This window comes from Balearica regulorum, chromosome 5 (assembly GCF_011004875.1).
Source record: "Balearica regulorum gibbericeps isolate bBalReg1 chromosome 5, bBalReg1.pri, whole genome shotgun sequence".
NCBI lineage: Eukaryota > Metazoa > Chordata > Aves > Gruiformes > Gruidae > Balearica > Balearica regulorum.
The window spans coordinates 61175273-61197973 of record NC_046188.1 but is presented as its reverse complement, the minus strand read 5'-3'; the positions used below and the strand labels follow the sequence as shown (position 1 = coordinate 61197973).

The 22701-nt window shown below is 37.7% G+C and overlaps 1 protein-coding gene across 1 annotated transcript in view; it reads left to right on the top strand.

Moving 5' to 3' along the window:
* Positions 1–1134: 1134 nt before the first annotated feature.
* PPFIBP2 (PPFIB scaffold protein 2) overlaps positions 1135–22701 on the top strand; it is a 109141-nt gene continuing 87574 nt past the window's right edge. The window contains exons 1-2 of the mRNA XM_075755225.1: positions 1135–1306; positions 20740–20837. Coding sequence (XP_075611340.1) covers positions 20774–20837 — 64 coding nt within the window. The 5' untranslated portion in view covers positions 1135–1306; positions 20740–20773. The remainder of the gene's footprint in view (positions 1307–20739; positions 20838–22701) is intronic.

Genomic DNA, 22701 nt, shown 5'->3' with positions numbered 1-22701 from the left:
AGAAATATGACATAAAGCACTTATATCGATATAAGTAGCCTACGCTATTATTTTACTAATAGAATTAAAATAGATAAGTGCCTTAAGTATAAAAATACCTGTTTTTTAAACCTTTGGAGAAAGAGAGTATTGCTTTTCTGTTAATACCATAACAGTTTTTGTTAACCTAGAAAATCCCTGGTATGTAGGAATATGCACCAAAAATATGCTGGTAGCACTATTTAAAACAACAGTTTTAATCAATTGTTGTACTTCCAGTAATACAAGAATAATACTCAGAATTGAGGAAGGGGGGGGAAGTTGTCCAAACCCTGAGGCTTTGGGCAACGTGGTCTAGTGGAGGGTGTCCCTGCCCATGGCAGGGGAGTTGGAACTCAGTGATCTTTGAGGTCCCTTCCAACCCAAACCATTCTATGAGTCTATGATTCCCTTCACACTGAAATTCACTGAAAGGTTGATAATATCCAGTTTCTGTCTCTGCAATGAGGTGATGGGAAAGGCTCCGGTGGAACCAAGGTCTAGAAGGCTGCAGCATGGCCAGCCAGACCTCACCAGTTCCTGCAGAGAACATAGTAACTGCAGAAACCAAGGTACTGGAAGGGAGGAGAGGTCCGGAGGTGCCAGTCGGGAACTCACCAGAAACCCTGAAACAGGAGTCACCTCCACAGTCTGTCCTGTCAGGGACGGGGCTGTGTCTTGGCCAGGAGCCTTGACGCAGCCTTGATTTTACACTGACATGAGGGGTTGGTGGTGGACATCAGGCATTTTTATGCCGTCAGGTGCACACGCCTACACTGAGGTGCTGTGAGGAGATGGGGTACGCACCTCCCTGCCAGCCTCACTGATCCCTGCCTGGGCTCCGCGGGACGCGTCTTTGCATGGGCCAGACCTACTGCGGGTGTCCCGAAGGGCCCCGTGAGCCCTACCGGGCCCAAGGCGCGGTGAGGAGGCGCCACAGCGGCTCCGGAGCGGATCCTGCCCCCCGCCGGGGGGCCCCGCGAGGCCGAGCTAACGGCTGCCGCGCGCCGCCCGCAGCCCCTTCGCACCTGCCCGCGCGGGGGCAGGAGGGGGGGGGGAGCAGGAGCGCCGCGCGCCCTCTCCCCCGCCCCGCAGCTCGCTGTCACGTGGGGGGTGGCAGCCGCCGCCGGTCCCGTCTCTACAGCCAATGGCGCAGGGGCCGAGCGTGCCGCGTCTCTCGCGCGCGTGAGGGGAATTGGGGCCGCGCGCCAGCCGCCGTGTGGCGCACCTGGCGCCGCGGAGGGGCGAGGGCGGCCGGGAGCGCAGCCCGGGAGGTGCCGCCGCGCAGGTCGGTTCCCCGCGGGCGGGCGGTGCGAGGGGGGGGGTGCGGGCTGGCTGCGCGCTCGGGTGCTCGGCGGAAGGGTCCTGCCTCAGCGGGGAGGGTTTGCGCCGCTGCCCGGGCGTTTTCGGGTATCCTCTTGGAGCGGGCTGGGCGGTGAGCTGGGCCGGGTTGTCCTGAGGCGCCGCGGCCGCTCGGTCGAGGGCAGCGTCGGGCAGGAGGCAGGTCAGCGGGGCGTGCGGGCTCCGGGCGGTTTCGGGGGCGCTTGGGCCGGTTTTTAAAAGAGGATCCCTCACGAATCCTGCTGCGGATGTGACTGAAGTGCCTGTTGCTTCTCCTTTTGGAATACTTTGCTATTGCTGTGAGCGTTAAGGATCTCGTACTGTTGAGAAGACTTTTAAATAGACGCGGCTCTTGTAAGTTAAATATTTATTCTCACAGTGAGCAAAGCTTTGAAACTTGAGTTCAACTAGCAGTTCAGTAAATAAACCTTTTTATTGACATAGAACAGTCGATTCAGAAACTCTGCCGTCAGTAATGACATCCAGTTGCAGGCAGGCTCTCCAGAGTGGACGTGAGGTGTTCTTCCCCCCCCGGTCAGTAGCTGAAAATTAGTTCAGAAAAGAGGTATGTGGGGGAAATAAGATACTTCAAAGGATGTTCAGAAAGGAACAGCTGGAAGATGAAACTGGCTCTTACGGGCTGTTTTACGAGTACAGAGATAAGGGAGGTAAGAGTATGAAGAGATGTCAAGTGATCTGCAGTTTCATCATTCAGCACTCATGTTATCGTACTACTATGATAAAAATACCCTCTCCCTTAACATTTACAAGAATGGTAAGGGATCGCACCCCTTTGTGTATGATCATTTGTTCAGTTTTGCATGGGGCAAAATAAGATGTTAAGTATTAATTTGATAGGTTAGTATCTGTGGATGCGACTGTATGTAGGTGAAGTGCAATACATGCCTTTGAAGATTTGCATGTGCAACACGTTGTATTTCCATAGTCATAAAGGTTTTCTACAATTTTTGATTTTTAATTGCAGGGCTTTGGCAGGAGGGGGAACAGCGAGGGGCAGTTTTCTGTGGGTTTTGTGGTTTTGTTTTCTTTTTAAACAGGAATATGTGAACAGGTGCATGAAGGGCTTCATTTTGAAACTTGCATGGAAATGTGGAAAGAGTAGATGGGAGAGCAAAGAAGGCTTTCCAGGTCTATTGATTTACTCTGCTTGTGTTCCTGATTTTGACTTGGATCTGGTGTATGAACTTAGCTAAAACAAATAAATCTTTACGCTTCCTTGTATTTTCCAAACGGAGAATTGGTTGGAGTAGAACTCAGTATGTCAGGAGAGTGAAAGGACAAATTGGGACAAACCTAAACAAGTATAGGTTGTATTTAAATGATATGGATTTACCCTCCATTTGCTGATCATTCCAGTTGGAAGCAATTGTAAGGGCCTCTTGAACCTAAAGGAAATGAAGTGTAAGTTAGAGCTGAGGAAGAACTGAAAAGAACCTTAGGTTTGTCTTCAGGACAAGTATAGCTTGGTACCAGAATATGAGGAAAAAATAATATGTACAAAAATTATAATGTAATTTGTAATCTACAAAATAATGTCAAGTCCCCAGTGACAAGACTTAAGCAGAGGAATAGCTCAGGACTAATCTTACAAACATCAGCAGTCAGCTGCATCTGTTGTAGACACACATACGCCTGTAACTATTTCGAACTAATGTTAGCATCACTTTTGAAAACTTAAATGCTTTATTTACCGAAGCCAGGTAATAATCAAGTGTCTTGGCAAAACATATAGCAGTTTATCTATCGTACATCTGGGACTCTGCCCTATGGAAAGCACCAAATTAAAGGGAGGGGGCAGAAACCTATTAATCTGTGTGGCTGAAGCATGGTAGGAATTGGGCTGGGACCATTGTTCCCAGGTTCCGTGTTCCCTTGCTGCTTTCATCTCCTGTGCTAGGAAGTTGAGGAATTAGAGGAATGGTGGCAGAGGGCACTGCTGCTACCATCTTCATTTCAGTCCAGCAACCCCATCCATACGAGGACTGTGCTAGAAGCAGGGAAGGAAGGAAAGAAGGAAATAGGGAAGGAATAAGTAGAGGATGGGGTAATAAGCACTATCTTCCCCTCACTCCTACTGCACCTGATTTCACTTCATCTTTGTTAACATAGTATCAGCAGCGTGGAAAAGTGATCAGGGTGTGTGTAAACAAAGAGAGAATACATCGATGTAGGCATAAACTAGATAAGTGCTTTCTGGGGTCTTGAATCAATTCTCCCTGTTTCCTTTGTCATGCTTCTGTCACACTGAGACTATTACTCTAGACTGACTGTGCAGGTTCTAAGGCAGCGTAATGTGACTTGATGTGGTAGAGTGTGTTTGAGTGGAGGATGGGAAGACAACAGATGGAAAAAAGTAAGTGAAAACCTTAAGAATCACCCTCCCTGAACACTGAGATAGGGTCAGCAAACAAGGGGGAAAGGCAGAGGGAGAATCTGCTATGAGTGCAAAGCATGGGAAAATGAAAAAGAACAAAAGAGTCACCCACCTTTTTTATTCCAGGTGCAGCTCTGCCTCTAGCCCTCATTTACCTAACTTGTTTCCTGTTTGCCTCTTTCCGGTCTCTTTCTCTATTTAAAACAAACAAACAAACAAACTCCCACAGAAGCCTGTAAAGCACTTATCCCTAGACACTCCTTTCACTCTTATTAGACTATTCAGAGGCAGTCCAGAAACTTAATTTACTTTCCCCACAGCTAGGGATTTGTTCAAGTCTTTCAGCTCAAACAAATGAGGGCCTTGACCTAGTAAGCTTAACAAAGGACTATGCTCATACAGGTAAGGCAGAGTGGGACTTTGCTAGTTACAAAAAATCCACCTTTCCCTTCCCACTCCTCTCTCCATAAAAAAAGATATTTACAGGAGTAGGATGAAACCATCTTCTTGCTTTAGATGTTCATAGTATGATTCAGAGGATTTAGTGTTTATCAAAGCAGAGAAATGATGCATAAGAAAATGTGTTTTGTGATAATGATCACTCAGTATAGTTGCAAACATGTTATCATTCAATGTACTGTACAAAGCAAGGCTTTTCTGCATTTTCCAGAAATACCTAATAGTGTAGAAATAGTAATGCAACAGAAGATGACATTACTTAGGGCAGTAGATGAGAACCTTTAGAAGTCACTTTTCTGTTAGTGAAGTTACATCATTCAAATCTTTTGAGACGTTTATCATCTCAGTTGGCCACCTCATCCTCTGTGTTCAGTGAATTCAACTTCTTAAGGTATAATCTTGAAATTCTCATAAGCTACTGAATAAAGGTTAGCCAGCAATGGGCTGCGCTTGGAGGCATGGTACATCAGTTACCAGAGTTCAGTAGATGCATGTGAAATCATTTAGCTTCACTACTTGATCCCTCAAAAATTGGAAAGTTTAGGCCATGAACTATTTTAAGTTCTCTAAATTTTCTCCAGTTTGCTCTTGTCTATTCTGTGCTATCAACTCACCTGTTACTTTTGAAGAGCTGAAGAAACTGAGACTCCCACTTTTGGACAATCTGTTCTTTAACTTTGTCTGAGCACTAGCTCTGAGGTGATAACATGTCTTTGATAAACTCTGACAGCTTGAATTTTTTCCTGCCATCCTTTTACAGTATTTTATAGTTCTTTTAAATAGATGCACATTAAGCAACAAAATAAAGGTACTTTTTTTGTCGCTTGATGCCTCTGCCTATATGTTTTAGCACAATGTTTTTATATCAAGTTTCTTGTGACCTTGTAACATTACAGTTACCTCTTTTGTTTCCCTGCATCTTCATGTGTCTATTTGCTATAAAACCATTTCCCAATAGCACTTTGCTCCTATTTGACAATTCATTGATGCAGAGAACAAAGAAGTTAAATTACAAAGATAATTCCTTTCTGAAAGAAACATAAAAAGTAAATCCTAATGGCACTGTTGCCAGTCTAGGTCAACTTGTGGATTTTATGTTTATACTGTGCATCTGCCAAGTTACAACGTAGTGGTTTAAAGGACAGTAGGCATGACCTGGATTTTAAACTCTAATTTGATAACCCGTAAAGCAAGATTGTTATGAATATTGTGTAGCTTACTAGTATTTCTGGAACACCTGTAACCCAAAGCTGCTGAGGGGAAAGCTGTATATTTTCATACTGATCAAAGAGGAAAATTTGGTATCTTCACATGCAATAAGACAGTACTAACATGCATTTTCCCTCTTCTGCTTCCTGAATTCATCAAAGAAATAATAGAATCTCAGTTATGTAGGATGCATCTTTCAGCATACTCTTGGAGAGAATGCTATTCTTATCTACGACAAAGAATTAATTTCCAAGGCCCTGGTGCTCTCCTGCTCTGAAATTTTTCTTAGCTTTCTTACTGGGACCGTGAGCCAATTAAATTATTTACTAAATAGGTCCCTAAATGCACTGAACCTAGATCAGTTTCCTGCCATTAAAGTTGTAAAGTAGTGTGGTATCCTAAATGAAATTCATAGAGAAGTGTTGTGATTTATAGAAGGCATCACAGCCAAAGTTCCAGTAGTAACAGATAAAACTGTGAAAATTATTCTTGACATTCTAGGTGGTTTTCTGTTGGATTTTGTTTTAATACGTAAGTTTCAAACTGAACAAGAGATAATGAAGATGCTCTTTGAAATTATCATCATGAGTTTTCTCCAAAGAATAAGCCATCAAAATCAGAGCAGACAGGAGAAAATTATTTCTCTGCCAGATGATCAACAAACTAACGGGGAGCCGTTAGTGTTTTTTCTCAGCTCTGTGTATGTGATATATAAAATTTATTCTTATATTTATTTTACATCCACATAAAAATGTATGTTCATCTGTTTAGCTGAATTACCCAGGTAAAACCTGAAGTAATTGAACATAAAAGTTGAGAATTGAATACAAGGAAAAACAGAGCACTTTGTGGTTTAGAGAGAGGAAAATACAAGAAACCTGATGGTGACCAGACAGTATGTGGCAAACAACATGCCTGAAATGGTAAATGATGGATCTGATGCATCATTAATGGGAAGTCGTAATGACAAGAGCATGAACTGCTGATTGTATGAGAGGTCTTTTGCATATCACCAAGGACATGGTGTTAAGTTGATGAAGGTTTCCTGAAGCAGATGTGAATTTGGAGGAAACATATGAGCAGGCCTGATTCTCCTTCACAAAATCTTGAATTAGGCTGGAAGGGTAAAAGAAAACTGAAGGCTCAAAGTCAAAACATGCCGGATGGAAGAAAAAGACAAGTCCAAAGTCTCGCTCTGTTACAAGTGTTGCTTATCAAATGCTGAATGTGAGTCTTGTTTTCATTAGAGCAACGATGTAAGGTGTATGAATATTCATAGACAATGATTCACTTGTTGGATATGTCTTCATACTCTTTAAGATCAACAGATTGTATGCCAGTTAAAGTAATTACTAAAGATAAGTCTAAGCTGCTGAATTCTAATCTGGATTTCAAGCACTGACAGTATGGGAACTTATGTTTTACTTTATCCTCTTCTGAAAACAAGTCTGGTTGGTCTCCAGATTCAGAGGTGACTTAGCTGGGGATGCCTTCTTGTTTCTGTCTGCCCTGCTCATACAAAAAAGTCATTTTGTTTCCAGTTTGCACTATTTTCAACCTAAAGTTTATTTCACAAATCTTAGTTTGACATGGGAAAATATTTGCCAAGTATCCCTTGAATATAGCGAACCGTATTTTTATTCCACTACAATACAGTGCAGATGGTAGCATCTGCTTTAATAATGCATAATCAGAACATCTTATTCTAATGACATTGCAGTAAGATTTATGAACGTGTTTCTGTGATGATGATAAACTAATGCATGTAATCCAGTCAGCTTCTAAACTGAAGTATCCTGACGTTTCACTTCAGAGAAAAAGTTTTTCTAGCAAAGACCTTGGGGAAGTAAATCTGACATCTTAAATGGATAGGAAACCAGCACAAACCATCCTGGGAAGCAAAGTTTTTGCATTTCACCTGGATGGTATTTGCTGTGTGCAGTATTAGATGGGGGATGTATTAAGATCATCTTGCATAAGACTTCTCCATCTTTTACTTAAAATGTTCTATGATTCTGTAGTTCATAATGAAATTTCTTTGTCCTATACATTCAGTGTGTTGGTGACATTCCAACCAATATTAACCTATATACTAATAAAAACAAGCTCTTAGGAATTGAAGTAGGTGGTCCGAAGAGGTGCCTTCCAACCTCAACTATTCTGTGACTCAATTATTTTGTGATAACACTCCCATATGCTTCATAAAACTGTTCTCATTAGGTTTAAGTGCAGGTCCTCACAATGCATCTAACATAAGTTCTTACATGAAATTTAGTGTTAATTCCATTCCTTTTTTTCATGGGGAAAACCTCTTTTTTTTTTTTCCAAGTTTTTATGCCCAACCTAAGATATGAAGTTGTGCTTTTGTTTATTTATGATTGTAACCTCTCTATATACATTGCAGTGAGGGTACAAGTGAAAAATCACATAAACATAGGTCTTCTTCCAGTGGCCTTAGCATCACTCCCTAACAGTTTCACTGGCAGATTTATGGTCACCCAGCAGACTAGGAGAAAAAAATGGCAAAACAAGTCACTGGATCTTGAGATGTGTTCAGGACATGCATTAACAACTTCAGAAACAGTGAGACTGGAGGAAATGTGGTAATAGCTTCAGTCCAGGTACTCAGACATGGACTCCAGCTACCCTTGTTAACTGTGCATTAAATGTACCTACTACTACTAAAAAAACAAACAAACAAAAAACCACCCCCAAACAAACAAACAAACAAACCTCCTTTAGCTGAACTTAAGATACATTTATGCAAGTGCTGTGTAAGCATATATACATACATAAGTAAAGCGTTTGTTGTAAGCTCTTTTGTAATACATACTTTAATAATTGTTTGTAGAAGGGAAGAAGAACAAATCTTAAAATTTGGAGCTACTTATATGGTCCAGAAATGCAGACTGGTTGTAAAATATCAATGAAAGTAGGATATGTAATTCTCTTAAAGAATATGTTAATTGCAATTGGAAAAAAAAATCAAAATGAGTCAAGTGATAGTTTTCTTTTGAAAGTAGTCTTCTGAATGAAAAATATATATACAAAATATCTTAGTGTTAGTACAGATTATATTATACCTGAAAATCTCAGTCATAAACATTATAAATGATTAGTTAAATATTTCTTGAATTAAAATGTTCCTCAATGTGGGAAGCTTAATGTATCCAAAGTAGTAATTTTACCTGAAACTTTAAAGGGCAATTTATGGTCTGATCTGGTAAACTTCAGATGTATAAAAGGAAAATCATATTAGAACTTTTTGTTACTAGAAGAAAGGAGAGTTGTTATAACAAGTTTTTGTGCAAGAAAAAGACCTGTTCTGGCCTGCTTTGCAGAACATACTGTAGTGTTGTGAAAAATACTTAATAGTCCGCAATAGTTACTCATCTACACTTTGTCCAGTGAATGCTACGTTTCATCATAGTTGTAGATCAGACTAAAGATTAGAAAACTGTTGCAAGAATTGTGGTCCAAAATATATTTTGCTTTGATTGTATTCTCCATTTTAATTAAGAAATTTGGTAGCATCTTCAGTTTCATTTGTAGATTGTGAAGCCCAGCTGGTTCTCATTTCACATAAACTACTTGCAAAAGGACAGACTGCAGAAGACTGCATTTTTTTTAACATGGGAAGAGGAGTTTGTTCAGAGCACATGATTTGGTACATAGGGAATCCTTGCTCTAGAATGAATTTAGTTTGGATTCACCAGTTATTTGTAGGTTTTTATTTAATCAAAGCTTCTGATTATCCAAAGACTAATTGCAAAGAACGGGACTAGCAGCTGCTCACTTCCTTTGGAAACACAGATTTGGGTACTCAGAAGCAGAGGTTCCAAATTAGCTGAGACATAAAACTGCCATGCTAGGCAGCTTGCCTAGTTTGCCAGGCAGTATGCCTGTAAATATAATTTTACAGTGAATGTGTTTTATTTGCTTTTCTTAACTAACAAAGTACACAGTGCTGTTTCTGTCATGGAGCCGAACTATCCCTTATCAATAAGGGCTAGTAGAGAAGAAACAATTTCTTCATGACAGAGCAGTAATGTTTGTTGACATGACCACATTTTCTTTTCAAGTAGGAAAAGCATGGATACATTTTTTCAGTATTAATAAAACTGTCTTAAATATTTCCACTTGGAGTTTTTGAAGACCACTGAAACACAGGGGACTAAATCTCTCATATATAATAGTAAATCAAATTTTACTTCTAAATTTAGTATAAAAGTATAAAGATGTCATGATCACCAATATGGGAGCAGACTTTGATCCATTTCCTGGAAAATGAAATAAACTGAAGAAACTGACAGTGAACTCTGATTTCCTTTTCCCTCCTGAAATAGAAGGAAAACTTAATTTCATCCAATGGATGGCCATTTGAATAGTTCAATCTTTTTCCTATGTTTTTTATTTTGATTTTTATGCATTGTCACTTGGCTCCAGATGCAAGAAACTTATGAGATATTTTTTATAAAGACAAATCAGCTCGTAGCTGTTAGGGATTAAAGGACTTTGCAAGTCATTAGCCTGAAATAATTTAATTTTGTGCTTGTATTAATAAACAGGTCTGATAAAGGCATTGTTATCAAACAGTAAAATACATGATTAAGTTACTAACTCAGGAAACTCCACAGGTTTATTCACAATAGGACCACATATGAGTAGTAAGCCTTTCAAACAGTTCTAAAAAGTTCCTCTGAGTCTAAACATAAAATCCTCTGAAGTGAGACAGGATGTGTAAAAGCCTGACACTAAATATCCCATCAGGTGTCATTGCTGCTTGGGACTGTGACAGTGCACTTTAGGGCTTCTGGCCTTGCTATAATGATACTTAGGCCCTTTAAAGTAATACAAGAATTCTGTTTCATTTGTCTTCTGTGTCACTGCAAAGGTGTCTAATACATTTATTTCAGAGCCAGTAAAATTCAACTAACTTCATAATAATATATTGCTTCAGGTACTGTTATACTCTGGCATTTGCAGTAACAACTGCAAGTTTTCTGTTTATTTCAATCATATGAAAGACGTTTTGTTTGGACTGGAAGTAACCAAAAATAGTTATTTAAATAGTACCACACAGTACCACAAATTCTAGGCTACAATTTTATTTTTTTGGCAAATACTTTTTGGTCATTGTTCACATTGAAGTAGTTAATTAAAATACTTATCTGGGAATGTATGTTCATTATAATGGTTTAACTTCTGTTTTCTTCATGCTCTAAAAGTAATGGGAATTCACTATTAAAAGAGAACAAAAATTTTCCTTTATACATACGCCATTGATGAATTATGCTGACGGCATCCTGAACTTCAGATGTAAATATGTATATAAAACCCAGAAGAATACCAAATTTAGGAATGGGGCTGCTTCTAGGTCCAGTCCTTGCATTCAGTTTCTGTTGAGAAAGGCATTTTTTGATTTGCAAAACTTCAAAAAGCTTTCTGAATTAAGTGTCCTAGTGAACCTGTAAGCTAAAATGACTAAAGTGGAATATGGTTGCTTTGGAGGCTCATACATGGAACCAGTTTTACTGAGCAATTAGTCTCTTTCTGGAAATGATGTGTACTTTCTAAGTTTTGCAAATTTAAATAGGCAGTCTGATGCACGGAACTGTGGCTGTGCTTTTTCTTATCTCTTTCTTATAAAATATACATGATATGTAGTATTAAGGAGAAATTTAAATTTATTTAACTTACCCTTGATAACATGATTCGACATGGAAATTTGTTCATTTTAAATTTGTATCAAACTGAGAATAAATGCCTTGAAATGGTTGGCAGACATAACATGATGGGCTTTGTGATAGGTAAGAACTTGAGCATGCCTAGCATGGTTGATAATAAAAGGTAATATATAAACCAGTAGGCTTCCAGGATCTGTTTTGTATCCTGTGCCATCGGATGTATCTACTTTATGGAAGCAGCATGCTGGGAACTTCAGAACTCTTTTGTAAGCTTATAAAGTTTGCACCAAATACACAAAACGGTATACAGTCACTTGAAACTTACTTGTTTTAGTTGTGGTGATAGAGCGGAAACGGTAACAACACGCACAGATGAATGTGAAACAGAAAAGCTGAGCACTTGAGTGGGTTTTCAGTGTGGTGGTTCCATTAAGATCCTTTGCTAGGTAAACATGTTTTTCTGTGAGCAAATACAGCTCCTCCGTAGAATAGGTCATTGAGGAGACCTATATATATGGTCACATATTCTTTATGGGCTGCTTCGTGTTCCCTCCAAAGTCAGCTTCTAGTTTCAGTGGGTGCTTAATCTGTCTCTAGTCGTCTTGGTATTCATATTTCTCCCAGGATCCGCTGGAAAAACAGGAATAAAGGATGTCACGTTTTTCTCGCCACTTGTAGTAACGTTTCTGCAGCTGGAAGATATTACAAGTTTCGCCTATGTAAATCTTAAAAATATTAAATGTTGCTTTTGGATGTCAAGTTACTGTTGTGTCTGTCTTGCAACATTGCCTCTCTGTATAATGCTTTTTCTCATAATTATAAAATTGTGTTAATCCATTAAGTATGGAAAGTAAATATGATAGGAGAATATATCATTCTCTGATTCAGAAATCAGCTGTGGCACAATGTTTGATGCAGCTACTTCCTTACTTGTTTGCCAGTTCTGCAAGGAGTAAGATGTTCCATATTCTGAATAAGGAGGAGCAAAATCAATAAAATGTGTCATTTTAGATGAGGATTTAACTTGCAATAGAGAATTTTTCCCTTTTGGTTATACATATTCTTTAGGCAGAGAAAGACAAAAACTTGAAGACAGCTTTTTCGAAAGATATTTTCATTAATCTTCAGGAAGCAATCAATATACTAATGTTTTGTTTATAAGCATTAAACTGACACAGCTGTTAAAATTTATATTTTCACTGATGTGATGAGTAATGTGGGATATGGTGCTTCTCATAGTGACCCATTTGTTGTTCCTGATTTTTTTAATCCAGGGAGATTCACTTATGTTGAATTTGCTTTTTCTAGCAAAGTATATTTTTCCTTTCTTTGTTTCCCACAGACACTTTCCTCAAAATAGCTACTGAAGCTTAAATTTTTACAGAAGTACTTGATACTGTCAGTTCCTGTTAGTGTGAATTCAGCGTGTTTGTGTTCACAGATGCAGGGTGGGTCATATTAAACCAGCTTAGTGATGTTTCCAGTTATTTATAAATTGCTGCATAAAATGTTTCAAAGTGGGAAAAATGCTAATATGAAATTAAATTCTACAAAGTAAAAAAGCTGTCTTTTTAGTATTCATTTTTAAGCCTTATGTCTAAAGCTAAGTTTAGACTTCACAAAAGTCTTCATATCACATTAATAAAGTTGAGGCAAAATCAGGACAGAGCTTTATAACCCAAGTAAGCCAAGAGTAGATAATTTTGTAATGAGAGATAATAATAAGAAAGATCTTTCTTAGTTGTGTCTATGTTGGACTGTTTCTCTGTGTAGTCTAACCCAGACATCAGCTTTTTACCAGAGCGGTCATTGAAAAATTACACAAAATGGATCTGAAAAGAAATCAGATAAATCTACAGAGGGTAGGTCCTTCAACATCTACGAAACACAATGGTTCCTATCCAGTCTGTGTTTTATAAAGTCTCGTGCTTGCTGATTATTGGGAAAGACAGAGCAGGAGACTGATCACTACGTACCTGTGTTGCACTGAACATCATTAGAGACAGAGCACTGGGCCAGACAGACTTTTAGTCTGAACAAGCATGACTGTTCTGGTGTTGTGAGTTCCAAAAGTACATAGCTGTTTTCTGCCTCCAAGTCATATGATTTAATGGATACCTGTCTTAATTACACCACAGGCAATAATAAATAGAAGTCAAGGCACTAGGACCAAGGACTGTATGGGTTCTAAAAACTAAGCCAGTTGGCTGAGGAGTGTTTGCTTTTTGTTGGCAAAGCAGCTGATTTTTACAGTGATCCTCTGTGTACATCAAAGAACTGAAGAAAATGAACACTGTGAGCGGATTTGAAAATTGGACCTCCTTACATTTCTTTTGAGATATCAGATCTTCTGGCCCTGTGTTAGCACTGGCCTCCTTCAATAAAACATCTGTGTTTTCAGACTAATGTTCCAAACAGTACCTGCATAAGGTAATAGAAAATGTGTTTCACAGTGCTCATATAAACTTCTGTATCCCTAGTGGGATTTATACACATGTACTTAATAGATTAATAAAGTAAATTATTAGTAGTGCTTGTTCTGCTGATTGGTTCTATAACAGCTTAATGGGCAAGAAGAATAATTTCCATTTACAAAACTTACTGAAATGTAGAAAGACAACCAAAATTGGAACACTAGGATTTTCCATAAGGCACTGACCTGATCCAACAGGTTGTCATGCCCAGGCTGAGAAGCTTTTTTTCCAGAGAGATTTGAAAAAGTCTGAGAATTTTTTATGAACCATAAGAAATCTTATTCCTAATTCTCAAGTTTTAAAGAATGCTTTTTCCAGCAGTATAGTTTGCCTAATTTTTTAGGATTTTTACAGAGAATAGCTTTGAATACTTCTGTTAATCATATATACCTAATCTCTCTCAATTGCTGTCAAGGTCTTGTCCTCTGTTTTACTCTAGGGCAAAGAGTTCATTCATGCATGAAATCTGAGTTTACTTTTATTACCATTTCTCATCTTTCAATTTACTAGAGCATTTATTTACTTTCATAGGATCATTCATTATATCATTTCTCAGCTTAAGTTTTTCAACTCCTGTGTGTTTTTGTGGGGTTGGGGTTTTTGGGGGAGTATGGAGGTTGGGGGAGGGATACAGTTTCCCAGGCATTGGATCTGGAGTTAAGTAATTTAGAAGACCTAGTTGAAATGTTGACCTTCATGAAAGGAAACTTGAAGCTGTGACCTTGAAGCCAGTGAATACCTGAGATTAGAAGGGAAAGAAAAATAGTTTATTTTAAATGTCAGAATTTTGGGGGTCTAAGTCTTCTTAAGTGTAAAATTTTTATAACTGAACTGTAGTACCATATCTGACTTTTGCATGCCATTCTTCTTTGCATTTTTTTTTTTAAGACCAGAAATGTTTGTGTTCTGGTTCAGAAACTTTCGTCTCATGTATTTTACCAGGCAATGATTTATTCAGTTGAAGTTTAAATCCAAAACATTTATTCATTGTAATTTTTTTTAAATTTTAACTAGCTAGAAATTGGAACTAGTTAGATGACAACTGAACTGAAGTAATTAAGGTGTTTTGTTTTGTTTTGTTTTTCACTTAATACAATAATGAATAATGAATGCTGTTTTGCAAAGTCAGAAGCTACAGCATTTCCCTTTATGCTGTGTATAACAGACAGAAAACTTAAAATATCTGATAACAATTTAAAATTAAATTATTAAATGCTTTTTGGAGCTTTTCTGAACACTGAAGGAATGAAGGGCTTTCTACAGTTGATAGAACTGCTATAGAGAAGGAGCTAAAGAAACCTCACTTTGCACATGCCATTCTGTCAGTGTCAGCTTTTATATGTAAGGATACAAACATGAGTCAGGAAATTTGGTTATGGTACCAATAGCAACTGTAACTTAATATCATGAGTCCTGTGGAGGAGTTATTATGAAGTGATTTGTGTTCTTAAAGTATCAGCCAGATCATTTAGCATATTTTTAAAGGTGCTTTCTTTTTTCCTCCCCCCCCACCCCTTCCCCCAAAGTTGAAATTCAGACTCATATTAGCAAACTTAATGGGTTTATTTTTGAAAACAGATGTTTGGCTTTGACTTTGCTACTTCATAATGCAGTAAATTTAACTACATTCAGTTCCCTTCATATTTTAAATCAAATTATTTAGTATAATGTGTTTAAAAGCAGCATAGTTCTTACTGCTTGTCACTCTTAACTTTTATCAGCAGCACACAACATGGTGGTTTTACAGTGCCAGGGTAATAATACCCAGCTGCCTGCATAAGTTAGTTTAGCTTGTTTAGTTAATGACCTTAGTTAGCTCATTTTCATCATGGAGGTATTGTACTAGTACTGTGCTTTGCCTAAAGATGTTCCCTCATACAAGGACGCCCAGCAATATGTTGCCTAGAGACTCTACCAGTTCTTCTACTAGCTACCTGAAATAGTTCACTATCAGTTCTTTGTTCAACTTTGGCTAATCTATAGTTCTCTCTAGAGCTTCCCCCTCCTCCTTAGTGTGGACACGTTATGCTTTCGAGCTGAAATTTTTTTTTTAATTCCTATCCTAGTTACTCTTTAAAAACCCTCTATAGTCTTGTTTTTATTTATTACATCAAGGGTAATCGATGAAGGAAGGATTCTATTTTCCCTTCCACCTATTCCAATTAAGCATATGAAGAGAAAATAGAGCAAGGAGTGTCTATATTAACAAATAAATTAAATTTAAGGTATAATCAGATGAATAGGATTTCTGGCTGGATAGTCCTGGAGGATGCTTTATAAGTAGTGTTCCTTAGGTGGTCATTCTAGTTATCATCAGAAATTCTTCTGTTCCCAGCAGCTGTGGATGGTTATTTAGGACTAAGGATTAACTTAATTAGTGAGGTATGCCAGGTTCTAAAAGGCCAGGATCAAAATATGCATTTATAACTTTTGTGTTTGATGGTGTCATGAGGACTCCTGAGCCAGGCTGGAGAAATGAATCACCAATTGTGTTCCTGTGGGGTGACCAGATTCAATACAGCATGTGGTTCAGTGAGAAGCAAGGTGGGAAATGGCAGGGGTGGAAATTGTGCGCGTTTGTTCATTCCAGCTCAGGAGTCATCTGGCAGCTGAAAAAAGCATGGAGGACTTCTGAAGCTTACCCAAGCCAGTTGTTGTTTCATTATACCATTAAGTACAAAGCAATACTTGAATTTGAATCTTTAAACAATTTACAAACATGTATCTTATGCATCCCAGAAAAAAGAGTGATGGTAGTTAATTATTAGCTGTGTCTTCTAAATGTAAGAGGAATTTGTAGGCCACCCAAAGCACTGGTATTAAGGCAAGATCTGGATTTCAAGAGTTTTTGTCAAAAAACCCTCTCCATAACTGATAAAGTTGGCAACCTCATTATTAGGAGCAACCTTGGAAAAACATCTGACTTACGTGTTGCCTAAATGTTCACATTCTTATCTCTGGACAGCTGCTGGTTCAAGGCAGCCATGCGAGATTCAAATTTGATTACGGCTTTTCATAATTCTGAAGAACATCTTGCTCATAGTGAATATGTCTGTTAAATAGTATGTTCTTTTTGGACACAGTAAGCTATAGTTTTACATACAGAAAGTAGGTTAAGAAATTTGCAAGGGGTATTTTGTCTCTAAGCACAATAGTTCTACCAGAGGTTTTTCATTTTATTTGAAATGCAAATCTCAGAATGGGATTTATAGGCTAAAGCTAGCTGAACAAAATACATTTAGGGCATTCAGACCAGTTCGCTCTGTCTGCACTTCCTGGAAGATCTTATTACTTAGGTAATTATAACAAACAGGGTTGCAATATCTATCTGTGGGCTGGGCTCTAAATTAGTATGAGCGTGTGGCTTAGAAGGGATGATAATAATTTAGATGTAAGTCTGTTTAACAGTAAAACTTTGGCTATTAATAGCGAGCAATTTTTACTGATCAGCCAAAAAAGTAAATTCTTTTCTTATTAGGGACCTGAAAAGGTAAGTAGATTGGTTCTTGTATTTTGCTGGGATATAAGTTAATCTAATAAATCCTGAAGGTTAGAAATTGCTAATAGTAAAGCTTGTACTATAATGTCAGAGATAGTTTTTGTTCAGTCCTTACCAAAGCTGAAAAAACATATTCTTCAAAATATATGTATATTTTTATGTAGGTAGATAAGTCATGGTGTTCTGTATCTGTTGATGTCATTCAGGAATGAACACCATAAAAGGAATTGCAATCAAAATACCAGCACATAGATGGATCCTGTCTGAGGCACTTGACATGCCTTGGGATTGATACAGGTGTTTTGTTATTTACAAATAATAAAAAAGAATTCACAATTGCAGATATTTCTATAGAACTAGATCAGCAATGGTAACAGAAAGCATATGAGGTCTAACAAGCTATTTTCATAATATTGCTTAGAGCAGTCAAACTGTAAGAAGGGAGTGTCTGGGAAAGTAAGACTTGCCCGAAGCACAAGCAACAGGTCTGTCTAGAAAAAGATGTCAAGCAAGTAATATTACATTATCGCTCTGGAGCAAAGAACATTGCTTTTATTAGTAAATCGTTGTTTGATCAGCAGGTATTACTCTAGCTTAATGCAGTTAAGCAGCAAATACGTTGTGGATACAGGTGAGAAAACAGGCAGAGTGTGGAGGTTGGGAGGAGATAGAAGACTTAGTTCTGGTGGTATTTTTCAGCAAAACTTTCTGGTTTGTGCCAAGGTCTTGATTGACGGTTTTTCTATCAGTAAAATTTCAAGTTTGTAATGTAAAGTATCAGCATTTTCTGTACCTTTTTCACTACAGATGGTCAAATACTAAATTTGATGTTTAGAAGAAATGGTAATCCTGCATTTCTTGTTAATAACAACTGTGTATTGCTCTAGCTGCTTTAAGCACATGGAGCCGTAGCTTACAGCACAAATAAAAGCATACAGTGCAATCTAGCAATAAAACTGTATGATATTGTTAGTATTTTTCACTCTTGTTCTCCCTTTTAATTTTGAGCCAGTCTACTGACCTGTTTTACCAAGACAGCTTGTGGCGATAGATTTCTGGGGGAGTGGCTGGTGGCCACATCTGCTAAAGGAGTAAGGTAGCCTAGGTGCCCCTTTGGCAGCTGCTTACTGTAGGTGTATTTCCTTTCACTGAGGTGATTATTACCGATGTTATGGTTGCTTTGAACCCCGGAAAATATTGCAAGGCAGGAGGCTCCTTGCAGTTGAGAATCAGGTATATCTAAAGTATTTAGTGGATTTGCCAAGCTACTGGCAGGCAAATGTGACAACAAAAGATGGAAATCTACCAAAACCAACAAATTGAAGCAACAGAATCAGAGGGAGTGTCTGTAAAGTTCACATGTGTAAGCATTCTGAAATTTTAAGTTTATATCAGCTGACTTAATGACTTTCCAGATTATTCTGAGCATAATTTCCAATACCATTAAATGAAATTTTTGTGTCAGATGCATTTGGTGAAATTCAGTTACATTTAGCATTGTTCATATTTAAATTATTATTTTGACAAAAACGGAGAGACCAAAACCAACCATTCATTAATTTTTGCCTTGTGTGACACTAAAGACCTTTCTTCCATTTTCTGTAAGGCATTCTCATATTGCTCTTCAGATCAATTTGATCTGAAGTTAAATAATGGCTTACCCATTATGAGAAGCTATAAATGGCAGAGCTTAAATTAGAACATAGTAGTTTCTGACTCTTATTCCTGTATCTGTCCCTCTCTATAGCAGTGTTGTATGCATTGACTAAAGTGGACGTAGGACACACACCTTACTGATTGCACAGAGGTTATTAATAAATTAGCTTTCTTTGTGTATATTTCACCAGCAGCACGGAGAAAAGCCTGTATCTCAGGATTTGTAGTTTGCAAGAGAAGCAAATAATTTTGATGTGTTAGTGAAAGTTTTCCATTGCACTGGCCTTATTACTGAGACTGAACATTTCTTATGATACTTTAATTTGGACTCAGCCTAAGTGTACTTTTAAGAATTTTTTTAAATTTTATTTCATTTTTTTGATGGTCCCTCTGAAACAAAAAGTCAGTAAGCTTTTCTTTTAAAGCTGACTTTATCCTCTGGCTGCTGATTCTATATTCTAGTGTTTAGGCAGACTCCAACTAAGATGGTAAATGTGGGTGGTTTAGCTACCAGTCATGAATTGGTCATGGTGGCCAGTGTCTGAACTGTCACTGGATGAACACAGTACAAAAATATTTTCATCTATATGAATTGCCATTGGAGATAATTGTAATATTTATTTAAATTCAAAATAATTGAATTCTTAGCTTAGGTAATCACATGATAAATACAAATTAGTGAAATTTCAGCGGCATTGGAATAATCAGCCCCACAAACATATGACCATTGCCTATACACTTATCCACAACCTGCATCATTTAAGGATATCTCCAGGCATTGTCACACAGGTGTCCTTTGTGGTCCTTAGAAAGCTGTCAAAATTGAACAAGTTTGAATCACAGGTTTAAAAACTTGCTGTATCGGAAGACTGAGTGTCAAAAAACTGAATTGCACCATTCATGGAATAGAAATCAAAATTCTATGACCCTTTAAAGACTCTGTCAGTATTTTGAGTTGTGTGTTAGAGCACTGTAAAAATTATGCACAAGTACGATCCTTATTCATAGCTGTGTGGGCACTGGTTTCATACTTCAGCAATGAAGTAAGGCTCTTTTGCACATCACTTCAGAGAGAGTTTTCTCACTGGCAGTGAAATCGACAGCGTAAATTCTTTTCCTCTTTGAAATGTCATCTGTTGACAATAGTGACTCTACTTGACTAATAGTCCAGCAACACCAACTCACAAGTAGAGACTAATTTTGGAAAATTTTGTTTGTTATCCTTAATGTCAAATGGTAACATGAATGTCTTTAATCCTGTTTTAAAGAGGCAGCAGTAACTTTCATACTTGGAAGTATGAAACAGAAAATTCATACTTGGGCATTATTGGAACAGAAAGAACTGTATTTTCAGTGTCATGAAAGAAGTGATAGAAAGATTGAATGGGGGTATAGAAAGGAAGATTAAAAACTGTTTCAGAATTGCTGGACTTGGGGTGCTATAACGTGGAGGTTGGACATGAAAGCCATATGAGATATAGTTACTGCTGGGGTTGAGCCAGGAACAGGTTTGTATCTGTTTACTCTTATGCCAGCAATCAAAAAGCAGAGCTCCTACAGAGTTCTGCTTATAGATTAAGCATGTTTTTCACCATGTGTTTATTCCTTCATTAAAACCTAGTCAATCCTCCTCCTCCCCACCGTCCAAAAGGTTGAAATGCACTGGACTTGGAATCTAGGGAGCCGTTGTTAAGGATGAGGGGCAGGGGAATCTCAGGCTTCCAGTATTGGTGATCATTTGGTTTTGTTTCCATCTGCATTTCCTTGTTTTAATAAAATCTCTTTAAAAAAAATAAAAAAATTCCAGCAATGAATGAAAACCTCAGAAATCCCAAGTCATCTGTCAAGAACAGGAACAATTTTGTTAGTTTCCATATTACTAGACTGTGTTTTTGCTAGTGTGGACATTTGCTTGTGTGGCTTAATTTATAATGTAACAGTGACATATTTTCTATCAGGTCTGGTTTAGTGCAATAAACATGGTTTCATCTGTCTTTTCAGTAGAAACAGTGAAGGTCTGCAGAAATCGCAGGTGATGGCTTCTGACGCTAGTCATATGCTGGAAGCAGCTTTGGAGCAGATGGATGACATCATTGCAGGTATAATAGTGCTTTATTTTACACCGAACTATTTTGAGATTTAACTATATTTGTCTTTTTCTCTGTTGTGATTTTCCTGTTTTATTTTGGTTTTGGTTTGGTTTTTGGGTTTTTTTTTACTTTTTAATTATTATTCTCAATTTGTCAAGTCCTCTGTGACACACAGATTTCTCTGATTCAACACTTATGTGAAGAAAATTTAAAGTAAAATAAAGGAAGAAAACTCGCAATTCTACCTCAGACATCTGAATATTGAAGTAAGAGAGATTTACTCTGTTCTAATAATATATGGTAACTTAAACACATCCTAATTTATGCGTTAACATACCATATTGTATGTGTTAGTTTTTTATTTTGGTGTGTCTTTGAAAAAAGTTTTCACCAAGGCTTCCAGTTAGCTGGATAGTATATATCTGTATTTTACAGACACATATACATAAATATGTGTGTGTGTATATATATATATATAAAAATATACATAATTGTCTTTATTTGTGATGTATATATTTAAAATAGCTTAGCTATTAATTACCTTCATGGCCTGATGAGTTAGAATACTTTTTTTTTTTGGTTGACATTTGTATCCAGGACTGGAGCTATGAATTTGTTTTTACAGACCTCTCCACTAGAAAGGCATATGATGCAAAACAGAATTTGCTGTCTTTTGCTGCTCTCACAGTAAGGCAATTAAAAATTTTCTCTCAACATTACAGCGTCCAAGAACAGAAGTTGATTTCTGTGGTTAGAACTCAGCAGCCTTGGGGTTTGTGCTCGCAGACCATTCAGTATGAGCTCCTAAAAGAAGTATCTGGGTAGGGCCATGATCTCACTTGCGCACAATGGGAAAGCATTCACTAAAGCTTTATAAATTTAAATAGTGACACCCATGCTGTGCCTTCATTTTTTTCCCCCTAATGATGAAGATGACATCAGCCTCTTGTTCCTGCAGTTGTGCTTCTTCTTGCTCTTATAGTAAAGCTTTCTCTCCAGAGACTGATACAGAGCTTCAAATGTTACCATCAGACTAGCCATGATTAGGCAGGAAGTCATTATCCAGGATTTTTAGTTTAAAGAATATCTAGGGGTTTTTATTATTATTATTATTATTATTATTATTATTATTCTCATCCACATATGAGTCTTCACTTTATTCTAAATGTACAAGCTTTAACAGACTGCTAGATACACAAAAGTGTAAGTGTACATATGTGATACAACTCTGCAAATAACTTTTCACACCACTGGAACAAGTTCCAGGCTGATGGGAAAACTTAGAAAGGTACTTCCTTCTCCCTTCTTTTTCTGAATGAAAAACCTTATTCAAACAAGACTTTTTGCCAACAGAAGTTAATTGGGCTTTTATTTTTTCACTTCTTCTCTTATAAAACATGTAAACAGATAGTCAGGGAAGCACTGCAGTTCTCTCAGATATAGAGGAATAAAGAAAGAAAAGCAAGTCCTAAACCATAATTCCTAAACCTGGGGAATTGAAATAATTTCTTAGCCATTGCAAACCTTGGGTTATGATCCTGGCTGGTACTGTAAAAGAGCCAAAGTAAAATAGAAGCCCATGTCCCTTTAATTATGCTACGGAACCTGTGCTTATAAATCACCTGCATACGTCTGGAAATTTTAACTCTGTCTCTCTTCCATGATGATTTATGCATAACCCAGTACACATTGGTGATAACATGGATAAACTGATAATTCCATTCTTTAGAAAAATCAAGAGAAAGAAAAATAGACATATTCTATTTAAATTGATTTTCAGATTAGGCATTTATTTTCTTCCAGGAGTTGTCAGAGCTCTGTAGTGTGTTTTCTTTTGAAGGAAAGGGTTAGAAAACTTGTTATGATTTTGAGG